This window comes from Numenius arquata, chromosome 16 (genome assembly GCF_964106895.1).
Source record: "Numenius arquata chromosome 16, bNumArq3.hap1.1, whole genome shotgun sequence".
NCBI classification, from domain to species: Eukaryota; Metazoa; Chordata; class Aves; order Charadriiformes; family Scolopacidae; genus Numenius; species Numenius arquata.
In genome coordinates, this window is record NC_133591.1 from 11,049,969 (window position 1) to 11,065,828 (window position 15,860).

Here is a 15,860-nt window from a genome sequence, read left to right on the forward strand (position 1 = left end):
GATCCCTAGGAAACAAGAAATAAGTAGTCCAAAATTCTGTTCAAAAGGCTCATGCTGGCCCCAACAACTGTTTCGGAAACATCTTCTGAAGGTCCATCTCAGACATATGTCTGCCAGAAGGCACACAGCATGTGGTGCAATTGCCATCCCTTCCTTCCTGTGACTACAGACTTCCAATTCTATATGAAACACGCTGCCTGCTTACCCCCACTGCACTTCCTCCTGCGCACATTCCCTGGCCCCTTCACACACCCTTTTCATTTCAAATCTGGATCACTAATATTGAAAGGGACTGGACACACTTGAGGGGCATCTCAAACAGAAACAGAAAAGCTTATTTCAAGACATTTCAAGACACCAAGCTCGCATGGTGATCTGGTTGGGCAGGAAGGTTTTCCAGGGGGACAATCCTAAGTTTGTCGCATCAACATAGATCAACTTGATTCTTGTGGCAACCAAGCAAGAAGCTGCCATAATTGAGTGTGAAGAAGCTCAGGAAACAATAGAAAGCAACAACCCCCATCAGCTGTTGAAAGTCTGATGCAACGTGGCATAAAACGTGCCTTTACAATGGCAACTAAAGCTCAATAGGAGGCACTTCTGCACTCGCGTGTGCTCCAGCACATGAGCGATGCTGGTATTTTCCCACACTTCCTTCCCTGCTCTGCTTCTTTGTGGACCTAATTGTTATTGACATGAATACCGGATGTAATCTTGTGTTATTCTTAGAAACATTTTGGCTCCCAACTGAGGCCTGAAGAGATCAGACCCCCATTTTCCTGCCTGAGTTCCTCTGCCGCTGTTACAGGAGGTCAGAGGAGCCATCCCACAAATAACCTACAGAAATATTCCATCAAGAAAGATCAAGAGTAACAAGATCCCAAGTCACCCTACAGAGGAATTACCTATGACGTCTGTCACAGGGAAACAGCTTAGTGTTTGTTAATGGTGCTGGAGTGATAATCCACTGCTCTGACGTTAGACTACGTGGAAGAGCCGTGCCAAGAAAGCAGCAATTCAATCAAACTGTGAAGTCTATTGTTCTACAAACTTGCCTGTCTTTCTGCTAAGGATCATGGTGGCAACCACATCTTTTTATCCGTCTCACAGTAAGCTTTGTCCTAGCCTGGAGCAGTTACATAATTGAACACCTTCAGCATTATAAGCTACTCCCCACCTTCATGTAGAGAGACCGGCAAAGATTCTCCTCAAATAAAACTGACTTTTCATTTTAATAGTTCACAATATTTAAAATAAACATGGAATAAGAACAGACAAACCTAACCTGCTTTTCCTCAAATATCAAAATCCAGTTCCCCTTTCCTCTCTGAAAATGAGATTATTTGACTTCTGAAATGTTAGTGGACAGACCCAAGGAGGGGCCAGGTTTGGGGGATGATATTTCTGATGTTTTCAGGTAGGGAATAAGCTTCAGGTCCCTGGAATTACCAGACTCTTAGTTTTCCAGTAGGAGCATTACTGCTTGTTTCTCCAGAAGGCTGGTGGTATTGGACATGGATTATTTGTCTGGAACACAAAAACTAGACAACCTTTAGGTAGAATTCAAGCTGATGTGGCGTTCTGCTGTCCTTGAGCTACCAGGCTTCATAAACGATACAGAAAATTATCAAATTGCTGTGAAACACCTCTACAACAAGCCTCATCAGAGCATCCCCTTGCTGCAGCACGGATTTGCCTGTCCTCTTAAAGACAACTACTGCAGTTTCTAAGCTGATTTTCACTACTACTGACGCCTTTCTGCTTCTCAGAGTAGGAGGATCTTTCAACGAGACAGACCCAGCTCTCTTGGCCTCTGCACCGCAGCAACACATTGGGCTTCACAGTAAAGTACATCAGGAAAAAACTGAAACCACAGGAGAAAAGGTGTTTAAATAGAATTTACTGGAATTAAAAAAAAAAAAAAAAGTCTTAGCTATGTGTGTGTGGGTTCCTCCTTACCCCGAGAAAGAAGAAAAAAATCCCACAGCCTTTTGAGTGAGGATGAAAACAAACAAAATATGGAAAATTAGCTCCTCTCACACACATTTGGGGCCATGGAAAGAATTTGCATTCTGGGAGCTCAGGAGGACAAGCACAGAGACAGGGCGGGGAAAAGCAGATGGTGCCCACCAGCCTACAGACAGCTCGTCACAACATCTCGGGGCACGACCACCCTGGTGACACAGACCACAGCCTGGCCTGCTTGTCTACTCTCTGCAGCACCAAGTCCTGCTAACAGCCCTTTTACTAAGGGAAATCCATGTTACAGACCCCGTTTTCATTACTTGTTAGACAAAGTGGAGAGCTATGAGGTTATATTTGCCTTGTGCATCTGGAACATTGAGCGCTCAGGGAATGGATATGAGTTTTTGCCCATCTTTCATAACTTAACATAAAGTAATCTTATCAAGACAAGAAAAAAAAAAACCACCCATTTGAACAACCTGTTGCCGTTTAAGCTTTAAAAACATGAACTGAAAGACAAAATGCCATGGTTGAAGGTATCCAAAGTTCCCACCATGTTCGTTCCCTCTCCAAGAAGCTGCTGGCATCCTTCCTGACCAACAGATGTTGCTCTCCCCCTTTTGTTTGTTGCAAGGCCAAAGTACTAAAAGGCCCCTTCCCTGTTGCTCCTTGCAATTCAGTGAATACTTCCAGCCATGATTTTATTTCTGTTGGTAAAGACAGCAAAACCGACATACAACCACAGATACACAGTACAGCATAACGTCATGATACGCCCTGCATCAGCAGAGTCTCCCAGTGCTGAACTCGGAATGCCATCTTTGACCTTGGCACTGGTCCTGGCGACAGGTCATTGATGGGTAACGTGTCCCTCCTTCCTTAGTCCATTTCAATGGTCTCTTGGCTTTTTTCCAGTCTAGTATTTAGGATCACCCCAACAGTCCTAGGTAGGGACCCCTTTCTCCACAACGATCTGAATACACACCTCTTCCCCCCCGCCCCCCAACCTCCCTTTCTGCCATGGCAGAGGTCACCAATGGAAAAAAAAATAATTCTACCAGGAAGACTTTGAAAGTCTCATCAGGAAACATCCGCTGCTGCGAAGGCTGCTCTTTCCAGATCTGAGTAAGACACCTGGGCATCAATGAGCTCTTCACTGTGAAGCTCCTTGTTCATGCACGCATCTGAGAGAATCCCATTTTTACAGGAATGTGGGAGATGCCCATTTGTCTCCACGTCCAGAGCATTTCCATTCTGGTGCCATTCCAAGCCAGCTTTGCATTTGTTTAAGTCCTGCTTTTCAGGATCCCTGTGGATCTCTCCATTGGTGTATACCTCTAGCGCATACTCACTGATTCGTATGCTGGCGTTCTCTGCGTCCCCACCATGCATGGAAGTCCTAGAGCTGGCTGTTCCTGCCTTGAACGGCTCCTTCCGGCCCAGGATATGCTGGCTGATGATTTTACGGAAGGTGTATCGGAACTCCCTGATTCGGTAGGCATAAATTAGAGGATTTACAACCGAGTTGGCATGAGACAGGATAATAGCCAGATACATCAGCCAGAGGGGAGCATGGGCACAATTTGGGCAAAAAAGGGTAAAGCAGTTAATAATATGTAGTGGAAGCCAGCAGACTGCAAACAACCCAACAATGATGGCTAAAGACTTAGCTGCATGGACTTCCTTCTGCAAAGTGGAGCGAGAACGTTCCCCATGTACCATCTTGTTCTCCATCTGCTTGAGCTGTCGCCGGGCTGCCATGAAGATTTTCAAGTAGATACCAAACATGAGGAGGAGGGGCAAAAGCACACAGGCAAAGAAGTTGTAGTAGACCATGTACTCCATGGTGACCACAGCCTCAAAGAGACATGCTACCATACTGTTGCTGCAGTTGATGGGAGAGGACTTATTGGAACCCAGCTCTTCGATCTGGGAGCGATTGTGCCACCCTAGCATTGGTGTCAAGCCGATGATGAAAGATAATACCCAGCAGATGGCAATGATACCTTTAGCTCGAGAGCCAGTCACCAAGCCATTGTACCTACAAAGCAGAGGAAATAGGAATTACATCAGTATCATTCAGACAAGCCCCTGACACCCACCAACTTCCCAATGGCCCAGAAGACAGCAAGAAAGGCACCTGCTTCTTCAGATGGGCTTTTGAACTGCTGTGCCTATGGTGACACTGTATGCCACATATTTCCCCCCCTTTCCTTTAGGCAGTGAATAGGCAACAGACAGAAAAGCAGGGAAATTAATAGAGATTTCATCTGTGTTCCTTGACTCCACCAGGCCACTTGGTCATGCACATAGATCTTGCAGCCTGGATAATCAACAGCACTGCTCTGACCTTTGGTGATGCAGACCACTGTGGCTCTCTTGATGAAGGCTGAGGTAGTTCCTCCTTTCTGGCAAAGGAGGAGCCTTGTAGCACGGAATTGCTTGGTCTGTCTTGCCGTAGATTTGTAAGCCAAATAGCATGAAGGAAATCTGAGGCACCGTGCCATCAGCCCCCTGTCCACATTCAGGTGTGCTCCGGGGAAATTCTCTGACTCAGTTGCAGAAGCCAGGCTGGCATCGCCTTGCACAGCACCTCACTCTGCTCCACAACGGCACTTCCAGGAAGGCCAGCATCACCAACCTTCCTTAAATAACTGAGACAAGTCAGCAGTTTTCCTCACCAGCCCAACTAAGCTGGCCCCGTGCCTTTCTCAGAAGGGAATAACTAAGCTGACAGTGCTCTGACTACAGGTGTGCTGTGGGCTGCACTGCACACACCAAAGGGGACTTCAGCGGTGGAGGTATTGATATGCCTGGCTGAAGGCAGTGCTCTTAGCAGCAAATTCTCAAAGATCTGTTGAAAGAGACAATAAGCAACATGGTAAGAATCTGACAGTGCAGCCAGGGACATTGGTTTGTTTGAAATATCGGCCGGTTCCCAAGGCCTCACAGGTTACTGCGAGTCCTGAGCTGACTCCACCAGTTCTTCTCTCTGAAAATGTAAATCAGGGCAACAGTTTAACATTTCAATGCAATTTCCTTCCCTTGGTAACGTTTAGCATGGAAAGTAGATGGCCGGATTCCCACATTGTCCAGCGTGGGTCCCACACTGTACTTGACCCCATGTGTCTGTGATCGGACAACAGTAGCGCTGGGCTCCCAGTGTTTACCCAGTGTTTACCCTCTGTCCCCAGAATTCTCTCAGCAAACAAACATTAAAAAAAAAATAATCCAACAAGCCATAGAAATCTTTCCATCTCTCAATGAAATAGTCACTCCCACAGGTTCATGCTCCTATCCCAACGCAAGCTCGAGACAGGGGAGGAGAGAGGCTGCTTTTGCCAGGAACAGCACAGAATTGAGATCATGCCCTAAATCCCTTCTGATGGACCTTGGAAAAAAAACTGGCTCCACACAAGACCCAGCAGGCTTGAGTCCCTCTTCCTCAGTTGCATTTCAAAAGCAGAAAAGAGGGAGCGGGTGAGGGAGCCAACCACACAATTCCCAGTACCCAAAATACACTGAAATCCTCTTTCCATAAATGAGGGAGGGATTCAGCTGATTCTGAGAGATAAAAAGGTTTCTCCAGCGGATCCTGCTCAATGCTTAGGAGGTGCTAAGGGCACAGCGTGGATGGTAGCAGGGAGCTGCTCACTTTCAGACCTCATCAACACAGCAAAACAGCATCTGTGCTTTGAAAAGTACACTTCAGGGAGCAAGAGATTGGCTGAAGGCACTTGAAGCATGGAAAAACAAAACAAAAAAAACCTCTCAAAACCCTGCAGCCCTGGAATCAGCTACATCTTGTCAGAGGAATTTTGAAATTGTGCAGCTGTTATCCCACGACTAGAGATGTCCCTTCCATTCCACTAAAAATACATTCATTACTGCTCCAGGCAAACACCCCCCACTTCTCCCTCCTTCTTACCCTCTGGGGATTCCCATACAACAAACTTTACAAGGCTTAGGAACAGCACTTAAGCCAAGCAGCTGCCCTCTTTCCAGCTGCAATGTATTGTGCTGGCAGTGGCAATGACCAACCTATCAGTGAGTGCATTTCCATAACACCTTGCTCAGTATCTCCAAGGGTTAAGAGAGAAAGCTAGCAGCATCTTGTCATGTAGTGAGTGGCACTACGTTGACCAGGCACCCATTGAGAAGTGTCCATTCACTTGGGAGAGCTTCATTTCGAGGACTCACGTGAGACCCTGTTGGCTGACTTGGCTGAGGTAGGGTTATTGTACAGCTGGACTTTCATGGACTCATTCCTTTTGTCCAGTTAGAGATGTCACCAGGCTGGCATTGAAGAGTTTGTGCACCTGTCTAGGCATCGTTCTAGGCTCACAGCAGCCAGACCAAAGCAGTTCTCTGGATCCCCAGTGCTGTGCAGCTCTACACGGTAAGTTCAGGGCTTCCGGGAAGCATCACATGGACTGCGAGTTGCTGGCACCCATGCAGGAGACACAGTCTGCTGAAAGGAGCTGGTCACACCTACAGCCCATGTTCTGCATACTTGGCGGGTGACTTTGCAGCATGTCTGATGTGTCCAGACAGCGCTGGATTGCCTGTGCACAAGCAGTTCTTGTGCTTTCTGGAAATACTGGACTTGCTACACAAACAACAACTACTCGTGAAATTCCAGACACAAAGAACATTAGGACGAGGGGTAATGGCTTCAAACTGGAAGAAGGAAGATTTATATTAGATCTCAGGAAGAAATTTTTCACTATGAGGGTGGTGAGACACTGGTCCAGGTTACCCAGAGAAGCTGTGGATGCCCCATCCCTGGAGGTGTTCAAGACCAGGCTGGATGGGGCTTTGAGCAACCTGGTCTAGTGGGAGGTGTCCCTGCCCATGGCACAGGGGTGGAACTAGATGGTTTTTAATGTCCCTTCCAACCTAAACCATTCTATGATTCTATAATTAGTGCAGAGCACAGGGACACTCTTGGGGAGTTGGATGTGGAGATAGGGTCACCAGACTCCTCCAGAAAACAAAACACACTTTTGCAAACACAGAAAATTGTGGATGTTTTCCCCAAAATTATGTCACCTGCCCTGCTGCTTTCCAAACCATCAGGCTGGCAAACTGACTCCAGGAGAAAATCCGCCCTTAGTGAATGGCACAACTCATCTGTGCTGCCTAAAGTAGCTTGGCTGAGGGTGTGACGCTTCCGGATCCTTGGCCTAAGCTCTGTCATCAGGACAAGGATTCCTGCGGAAAGCGTAGTACCTCACTAGTCTGATTCTATGCCACGAAGCTGGGTGGAAGACAGAGCTGGTACAGGAACCACAGGGTTCTTATACCTCAGGTAGAAGTTAAAATCTTTCCATACATCATATGATATGTAGCTGGCCTAACTCATTGTCACAGCATCCAACATCCAAACAGCCTGCTGCTTGTTTTCCAAACCCACCTCTGGTCACAGCACTGCACATCTTGGCCAGAAGGCTCTACCATGCATGGAGCACGTTTCAGCCACCTTTACAGCATCACACCAGGAAGCCTGTGCTCAGCATTGAGGGTGCTGGGCTTGAGCTGAATTCCAGCTGAGCTCAATGGTTTTTAACAAATCACTACAAAACACTGTTCACTGAACACATCCCTCAACAGCCCCCACCTCAGGCAACTGCAGCCACAGCGGACAAGAAAAAAGGAGGATAATTCCTTCCCTGTTACATGTATCTGGAAACGAGAGACACTGACAATCCCAGTTCATCCAGGAAATCTTATGGCAGAGCAAGAAATCAAACCCAGATCTTCTCATGCAGCACCAAAACAACCCTTTCCCAGAAAGTCAGTCAAGAAACTTTTTGCCCTGTGACCAGGTGCTAACTAATACTCGTCTGTGTGATGGAGACTGGGTAGGGTGGGATCCCACAGGTGGGCACAGGGCTCTAAACAGCAGAAGCAGTAAAGGGGGACAGGCACCATTCTTTTGCTCGTGGCACAATATCAGCTTTCAGACTAAAACCTTGGTAAAGCAAGTTTCACTCCCCAGCACACCATAGACAACTGGCTCTGCTTTCAAAGCAATGCCCATGGTTGCTCAAAGGAGGAAGTGAATTCTTCTTCTTTCATATTAGGTTGAATCTGCCCATAATCTATTTGACACAAACATGAGGACATGTAGGAAATGCTTGTCATAAAGTCAAAAGGTTTATGGTGAGCAGGGAAAGAAATAAGTCTGGATATGGCTAAAAGTGACATCAAAACATTAAATTCCCGATTCCCTGATTCAGATGCTCGTATATGAGCATTTGAGAAGGCAACCCTAGAGAATTAAAGCAACTGCTGAAACAGACTGTTCTTGGCACAAAGGTCCCTTCCATGTCCTAAACTTTATTCAGGGTTTGTGTCCATCTCCCCTATTCTTCCTGCCCCAGACTTTGAGGAGCCAGTTCCTCACGCCCAGCACCCCTAGACTCCGGCAGAGAAACATCCCAATGCCACCTCAGAGCTGCAGTTTCAATCACCACCACATGGGATAAACCTGTCCCAACCTTCCAAACGTCAGGGAGCTGCACCTTAGTGCTGCTTTCCCAGAGAAGCATCCCAGCAGCTTAGGCAGTCAGTCCTCTCCAGCTTTCCACCAGAGGAAAAGGTCTGCACTTCAGCAAGTTGCTGCAGTTGGTGCTGTACGACCCGCGTAAGTGTTTATGCCACAGGTGAATACCTGAACCCAGCACACAGAGCAAGCAGTAACCTGAGAAAACTTTTCCGTTTGGCTGCAAGAAGAAAATTTTCTCCTCTCTTTCCAGTGCATGGGAGCTACCTGTCCTTCACCGTGGCAGGATCTCTACCACAAATGCCTGCACAGGAACACGTGGCCGGGCACTGTGCCATCGGAGCGTTTGCTGGCACCAAAGAGCCTGGAAAGCGGCAATTGTTCTTGGCCCGTGACTTCATCCTGGCACTCGGACTCGCAGCCAATTTTGTTTAGAACACCCAGGGGTTTTATATCAGCGAGTGCAGGTTTTCAGCTACCTGCCACGTTAGAGACACAGTTCGGATTTTATCCGAGACTGAACAATGGCTCGGACTCACTTCCTTGGTAGTGCTTTATTGTCCCTTGCAGAGTGTTACATTTGTATAAAACCTGGCAGAATTCAGCAAAGTGTTTGAGAACTTTCAAAAAGTTTATCAAATTCTACACGTTTCCATAATTTGAAAGGTAGAACCCGTAAGATGTTCACAAATTAGCTTCTATGTATTTTTAAATTTTACCTATAGATGTCTTTCCTCACTGCACTTGTTTGCAGGAAGGTCTTTTATCTACAGAAAAATCATTCCAAAAGTAACTCATAATTATGTACTGAGGTGTCCAAAACCAACCAGTATCAGAAATCCCACTCTACTGCCTCCTTAACACTGACAGTTTATTTGTGTGGGAGTACACATCCATATATGTATCCACTGAGACATGCCGTTACCCTCCTTAGGACAAATCAGAACAGTTAAAAAGAAAAAGAAGAAGAAAAAATAGGTTTGGTCCTTTTTGGTTTTGTTAGAGTGAAGAAAGTTTGATTTATTATTTTTTTAAGAGCATTCATCTAATGAATATTAGGAATGCCTGGCGTTACCTTTCTTGTCCTCTAAGGAGGAAAGAAGAGGCTTTCCCAGGCATTAAAGGATGGGGTGAAAATGTTGCATCTTTAGTAGCAGAACTTTCCTTCCAATGGTTTGACACATTTTTGAGACAACCAGATATTAGAAATAGAAAAAAATGAGGATGTGAGCAGTCTAAATCATATCACATTTCCCTCTTCAGCTAATCAGATTTCACTTTCTCAGCATGTATAAGGCCATAAATCTAATGCTTATTCACCCATAAATTCTTAAGGGGAAACACAATTGATGAGTTCTTCGCTCCTACTGTAGAAGGACAAACCAGTAGAGGACAAGGAGGGGGATGATCCCACGGATCTACCTGCGGGTTTCTGCATCCAATCAACTCCGCTGTTTCTGGGGCGGAAGAGGGTGTGCTCTGTTTTTTCAAAAACAAAATAGTGAAACCTGTACAGTGCCCAGCACTGATGAAGTCTGATTTTTCTAAAAGACTCTTTACCTTGGCTGTTCCAGGAAACTAAACTTTCAAGACAATATAGTTACAATGAGTTACAATGATACCCCCCGAAAATGGGCAGAAATCCAGATTTTTAAACTCCTTTTCCTGGCAAGTCATCCTCTAGCAATGAGAGCACTTAAACTGTCAGCAAAAGTCTTCAGAGTTAGCTCATGAGAAATGAATTAAAGACATTAGCCCTTCTCAAAATCATTTCAGAGGCAAGCTCCCAAGGGCTACTCTACATATGTTTCTTTGTACCATTTATCATTATTTTTGTTTATAAACTGAAACCATCTATATGTGGAACTGCAGAAAAGTGGAGACAGTCCAGTTTGTAGGTAACTAATATTGATAGAGTTTTCTCTGCAATAGAACAGAATACTTATTCCTTACAACTACATCAAAAGTAGAGGTATAACTATAGGTTTGGAAACCAGCAATTAACGGCAGTGTTATAGCAGCACAAGGTTGCTGAGGCAAGGCTTCAGGAAAGACTATGCTGTAGGGGTCCACATGGAAAGGCAATCTCCGCAGCTCTAGGGAAAAGAATGCTTTCTATTTTTGAATGGAAGGTTTGTGTTAATCCACATAAGTGCTGGATGACCAAAGTATTCACAAGAGACAAAACGAAGTTGCACAGGTCAACACAAGTGATTTAAGCTCAACAGGAGTGAGGATGTCCAAAAACTTAAACTTTAGAGCACAAAATCAGAAAGTTGTTCCATTTTTGCAGCCACATTTCTTGTTCAGGACAGGAAACAAGTCTCTCCGTTCCTGAGAGCGCACTGCATTCTCCCAAGGACAAGATGGGAAGGAAGGAGACTCCTACACTTTGCCCGCACTGGCCTCTCTTGGGGCTTCCTCTACATCTTTTGAGCTTATTGAATGACTCGGAAGCATTGTCACACAGCATTCAAACCCAGCCCACACAACGCAATGCTGCTTTGCATCCATGGTCAGATATATCCCGTCACAGCAATGTGCTTCTGGAAAACTGAACTGAGTAGCAGCCCCTGTGTCTGTGGCAAAACTTCCCCATCAGCCTCCGTGGCTGCACACAGAGCAGCAGCTAGTCAGATCAGCTTTTCAATACTGAAAGTCCTTTTCCTCCTTTAAACTCCAGAGTAGAGACCACAGAATAACCACCTGCAGGTCTGGGTTGGGACAAGCCTCTGCCTTGACCTAATACACGCTTTGCTTCCAGAGGCAGTGCCTAAGCCACTCCAAATCTTCCTAAGGCCCATTTCTTCATAGTCTGCTGCTTCTCCTCCCTTCACATTTAATGGATCCCCAAGAGAAGACCCCCCCATCCACACTCTCCAAAAGCTTGCTGCTACAGTTGCAGCCAGAGTCCCCCATTCTCCCCATGGGGAAGGAGACAAGTAGACCTCACCCCCTTTCTGCCCTCCACCTCCACTTTCCTGCAGTGATCCTTCTGGTGCTTTGGCTGCAGCTCAGAGTGCAGGTTATTGAGGTTACCACATGAGCCTGTCTAAATATGGAACAGCAGCTCCAAGGCAGCGCCGTTGCGATGCCATAGGCATACACCATATGAGAACAGAGAAGAACTGGAAAATCCAGCAGCCAAGGCAGCCCTCAAGACCTAGAACAGTTCTTTCCAAATTACAACAGAAAAAGTGCTGATCCTCATTTAACTTTTCCTTCCTCAATTCACGTCCAGATCTGTTGTTTTTACTGATACTCATCCCTCACCACCCTAGCCCCCCCTCTGTCCCCTGTCCTCCCCCCAACCCAACCCTGGGCTTACCTGAGGGGTATGCGGATCGCAATGATTCTGTCAATGGCAATGGCAAGGAGGCTGAAGATTGAACTCTGAGTCAAGACCAGGACGAAGCAGGCAATGAAAAGGCAGCCATAGAAGAAGGCACAGAAGCCAGTGCTGATGGTGATGGCAAAGGGGATTGCCAGCATGCCCACGGCAATGTCAGCAGCAGCCAGGGACACCACAAAATAGTTGGTGACGTTCTGCAAGTTGCTATTCAAATAGACTGCCCAGCAGACCAGGATGTTCCCCAGGATGGCCAGCACTGCGATGATCAGTTCCAGGACGATGTAAGCTACATCTGAGAGGAAGTCTTCTTTCCCATGTACTAGCATGGTGAGAATGACCAGGCCAATGTGAGAACGTGCCAGAAAAGCTCAGCGTTCATATCTGCAGAGCTTCAAAGCTGCCTGGGGTCTGAAGAGCACTAAACTGCCAGCCGGTGAAGGTTGCTCACACGCACCCTGTTCTCCCCATAGCTGGTCAAGACCTTTACAGTAGCAGGTGTCAAGAAAAATCCCCAGGTCTTGCCAACTCCAGCAAAGTGGATTAACCAGAGGCAGAATAAATCAAACTCCAGCAGATGAATGGACAGGAGAATATCTCACGTAGACATACAGTGCTCCCCAGGCCACAAAGTCCACCAAGCAACACGACACAGAAAGTGTATTGTATGGCAGTGTCACATTGGCTGTGACTTTTTGTTTCCTGTTGACAATCACACTGCTAGTCATGGCTTCCTGTCGTGTAGATACCTACTACCAACATCCTCTGGTTCTCTTTTTCACCTTTTCCCGCTATGACGTGGGAAATATTCTCTTCAGCTGAAGCAAATATTCAACTTCTTCACTTGTAGTTTCCTTTAAAACAAAAAAAACCAAAGCAAAATCAAACGTTAACCACATATGCTAAGTAATCAGCTCTACGGAGGAGATGGAAAAAGCAAAATCTCATTAAAGTGGCACACAAAATTGATAATGGATATTGAAGAGACCTAGAAGAATACATCATTGGCAAAAATCTCACATTTTGTCTATCCTGAAAGCTGCAGGGCCAAACCCAAGGTTGAGGAAGGCAGTATTTCACAGTGGTGATGAGAAACAAGGGACGTTTTGTTTTCGAGGCTACCAACTGAGCTGGCACTTCAGCAGCTGCTCAATAGTCTGCCCTGAAACACGAGAGCCCCACTAATTATGCCTTGGCAAGTGCTGTGGCTACACAGAGGAAAGGTGGAGAAGCCTTTTTTACATACACCCGTCTCCCTCTGACCACGAACACAAGACTTGAGCCATCAGGTGCCACCCACCCTCACGCACTTTGCCACAAAAGCATTCTGTGCCAGTACGCTGCTCGGCGATGACAGGAACCTTCATTCATAAGGGGGTTGTGTCGCTGGTGCATGCGGTCACCACCCTGTTGCCATACCCAGTCCTTCCTTCAAGTGCACAGATACTGGAACCTGGTCAGCGACAGGGAGAGTAGTTTGAGGTGAGTCAGACAGTGACATCTTCGAGGACTTTCCCGCTGAGAATGCACATTCTCTGCAGATTCCCCTCCTGCAACATCATCGTTTTTGTTCACATAAATCTTTACCCTATAAGTAAACCATTTATTCATTATACCCACATTGTCCGTAGTGACAGAGACAGGTCAGCACTGTCCTTCAACTACAGTCAGCCAGAAACACATCCACCGAGACACACCTCTCCCAGAAACACAGACATAGGCACAATGCCGACATCACCTCTCAAGCATACATTTGTGTTCCTGCAGTATCATGCACACAAATCTAGGACTAAAGTTGGTGCCTCTTGCAAGGGAACATGGTCCCCACAGCTGCCATTTCATACAAACAGATACACGGCTATGTGCTGGCATGCCTGGCAAGCGTGTGGGTCACCTCGTACCTCTGCTTTCAGATACAGGGGCATTTCACCACTGCTTCAGCTAAAAATATAGCAATGGAGAATACAGCTCCCTGAGCTTCGTTGCACAGTCAAGAGATAATTGCTTGCTGTCCTACCCTGTCACTTCCAGAGTGGGTTTTCAACCTTATTTAGCAAGGTTTACCAGTAATATTTTCTCATTTAAGAAAGCAGCTCCTTTAAACATCAAAGGGCCGCCGGAGAGAGAGACACAGCACCAACTGATAAATCACTCGAGCTCAGTTTTGGATGCAACATGAACCTCCAAAACAAAAGATTTTTTGGGACCCCGTCCGCAGGTGATCTGCTGTGATCTAACCCAGCAGGGTTTCATGCCTTCACAGTTCACTCTGTTTTCAAATCAGAAACCTAATTTGTCAGGATAAAATAAAAGGGTAAAGACAGTGATAATAAAAGAAAATATGATTAACTTGTGATTCACATCTGATCTCAGGAATATAATCTAATTTTAGACCTTTCATTGATTTAGAGCTATATTGCTAATGCTGCATTTGAAAGGAAAGTGAATGATTCTTGGTGGTTTGGATGTGCTTCAAAAACCTAGCTTTTTCTCCACCTCCAGCAATCTTGTTTATGTGTTTTCTTTGGTTTGTGTGGAAGAAATCAACAGAAGAGATTAGTTTGTGATCTAGCTATTAAGAGGAAGATAAAGATCATCCATTTAATCTTTTCTAAAGAAGAAAAAACCCCAAGAAGTCTCTATATTGTCTGTCATCCTTTAGCAAAACCTCCATTTTTCCATTGACCTCCTAGAGATTGCTTCTACTTTCTTGAATTTCAGGGATATCAGTGATATGCTCCTACATCACTCTGCTAGCATCTGATTGTCCATCACAAATCCCAATAGGTTTGTTTCAAAGCAGCAGTACTGAAAACTAACAGCAGCCCCCCCAGCCTGACTTCCAGGGAAGGGGATTAGAATTAATATAAGATAGAAATAAAGAAAATGTGGAGGGAGAGAAAACAGAAAGGGCGAAATGAAAAATAAACAATGCTTTGTACATGTGTGTGAGCAAGAAAGGGGAAAAAAAAAGAGACAGGAAAAAGTTGGTAGGAAAAAAAAACCCAACCCAGCAAGGGAAGTAGTGGGCAAAACAGACCCATAAGAGAAAGCCTTTCAGAGGTACGGCACACAGCTGTGCCTGGAGGCTCCGAAGTGGGTGCAAGCTCCCATATCCCTTGGCATCACAGCAGCAGAGACGGCAATGTAATGCTCTGGCAATGGAGCTGGGACCATACACCTCTCCTCGATATCTTCACATGTTTCCATGCAGGTCAAGCTCAAGACAAAACTCCAGTGTCAGGACAAGTTTAGGAAAACAAAAAATAAATTACTGTGACATACTTGGGCCAAAACTACTGCTGTGTAAAATATAATCCCCATAAACTACTCTGAGATGAAGTCAAAAGAACTGAAGAAACCGCTTTCTGAAAGGAGCGATTGGGAACTGGTCACGTTAATCCTGATGCTGAAAGGATTTACTTAAAGTCCTGCTACGTTGCTCTTGCACCTCATATTCATGCCACACACCCCTCAGTGAAGAGGATCAAAGTGAAATTACTGGGATGTTATTCCCCATTTCAGAGCTTCGTTTAGTAAGATTACGAATCCATATTAATCCCAGGTGCATTTTGTTTAACCTGACTCTTTCAATGGCTCATCTTAAAATCATTTTCCAATAGGACATGGGGGAAGTAACAAACCTACGCTGCAGAGGTCCCCCGCATACTGATCATCCAGCACAAAGACAAAGCTGGAATTGCCTACAGCTCTGCATGTAACCTGAAAAACCACAATGCTGGAATCTGAAGTTTAACGACCACATTACATACTGTTTTCTAACACAACAGAGCTTTTAACCTTCTATTTCAACTGCTTGTTTCATGGTCTGATGTTAAATTTGAATTTTTAATCTCTGAACTTGTTTAGTCCCTTCTTTCCCCTCCCCCTTCAAAAACAGTGCCCCGATTCTTCAACCCAAGCCATTTATTCCAAAGCAATCTGTGAGATGTTATGTCCAGAAGAGGACAACATGTCCTTCCACCCTCTGCTCTCAGATGGGCTGGAAAACACTTAGGGAGTTCTGCAAAGCCAGCA

The 15,860-nt window shown here is 45.7% G+C and overlaps 1 protein-coding gene across 1 annotated transcript; it reads right to left on the bottom strand.

Moving 5' to 3' along the window:
- Positions 1 to 2,654: 2,654 nt before the first annotated feature.
- Positions 2,655 to 12,676, bottom strand: ADORA2A (adenosine A2a receptor). The gene is made up of 2 exons (XM_074159561.1): positions 11,802 to 12,676; positions 2,655 to 4,006 (listed from the first exon to the last, which is right to left on the bottom strand). Exons 1-2 carry the CDS (start codon positions 12,149 to 12,151, stop codon positions 3,046 to 3,048), a joined length of 1,311 nt encoding a protein of 436 aa, XP_074015662.1. The 5' UTR covers positions 12,152 to 12,676; the 3' UTR covers positions 2,655 to 3,045.
- Between the last annotated feature and the right edge of the window lie 3,184 nt (positions 12,677 to 15,860).

Excerpts from the sequence above, each read along its gene's own strand:
- ADORA2A (XM_074159561.1), bottom strand. The coding sequence starts at position 12,151 with ATGCTAGTACATGGGAAAGAAGACTTCCTCTCAGATGTAGCTTACATC. Across the intron at positions 4,007-11,801 it reads GCGATCCGCATACCCCTCAG|GTACAATGGCTTGGTGACTG; the intron begins GTAAGCCCAGGG and ends TCTGCTTTGTAG.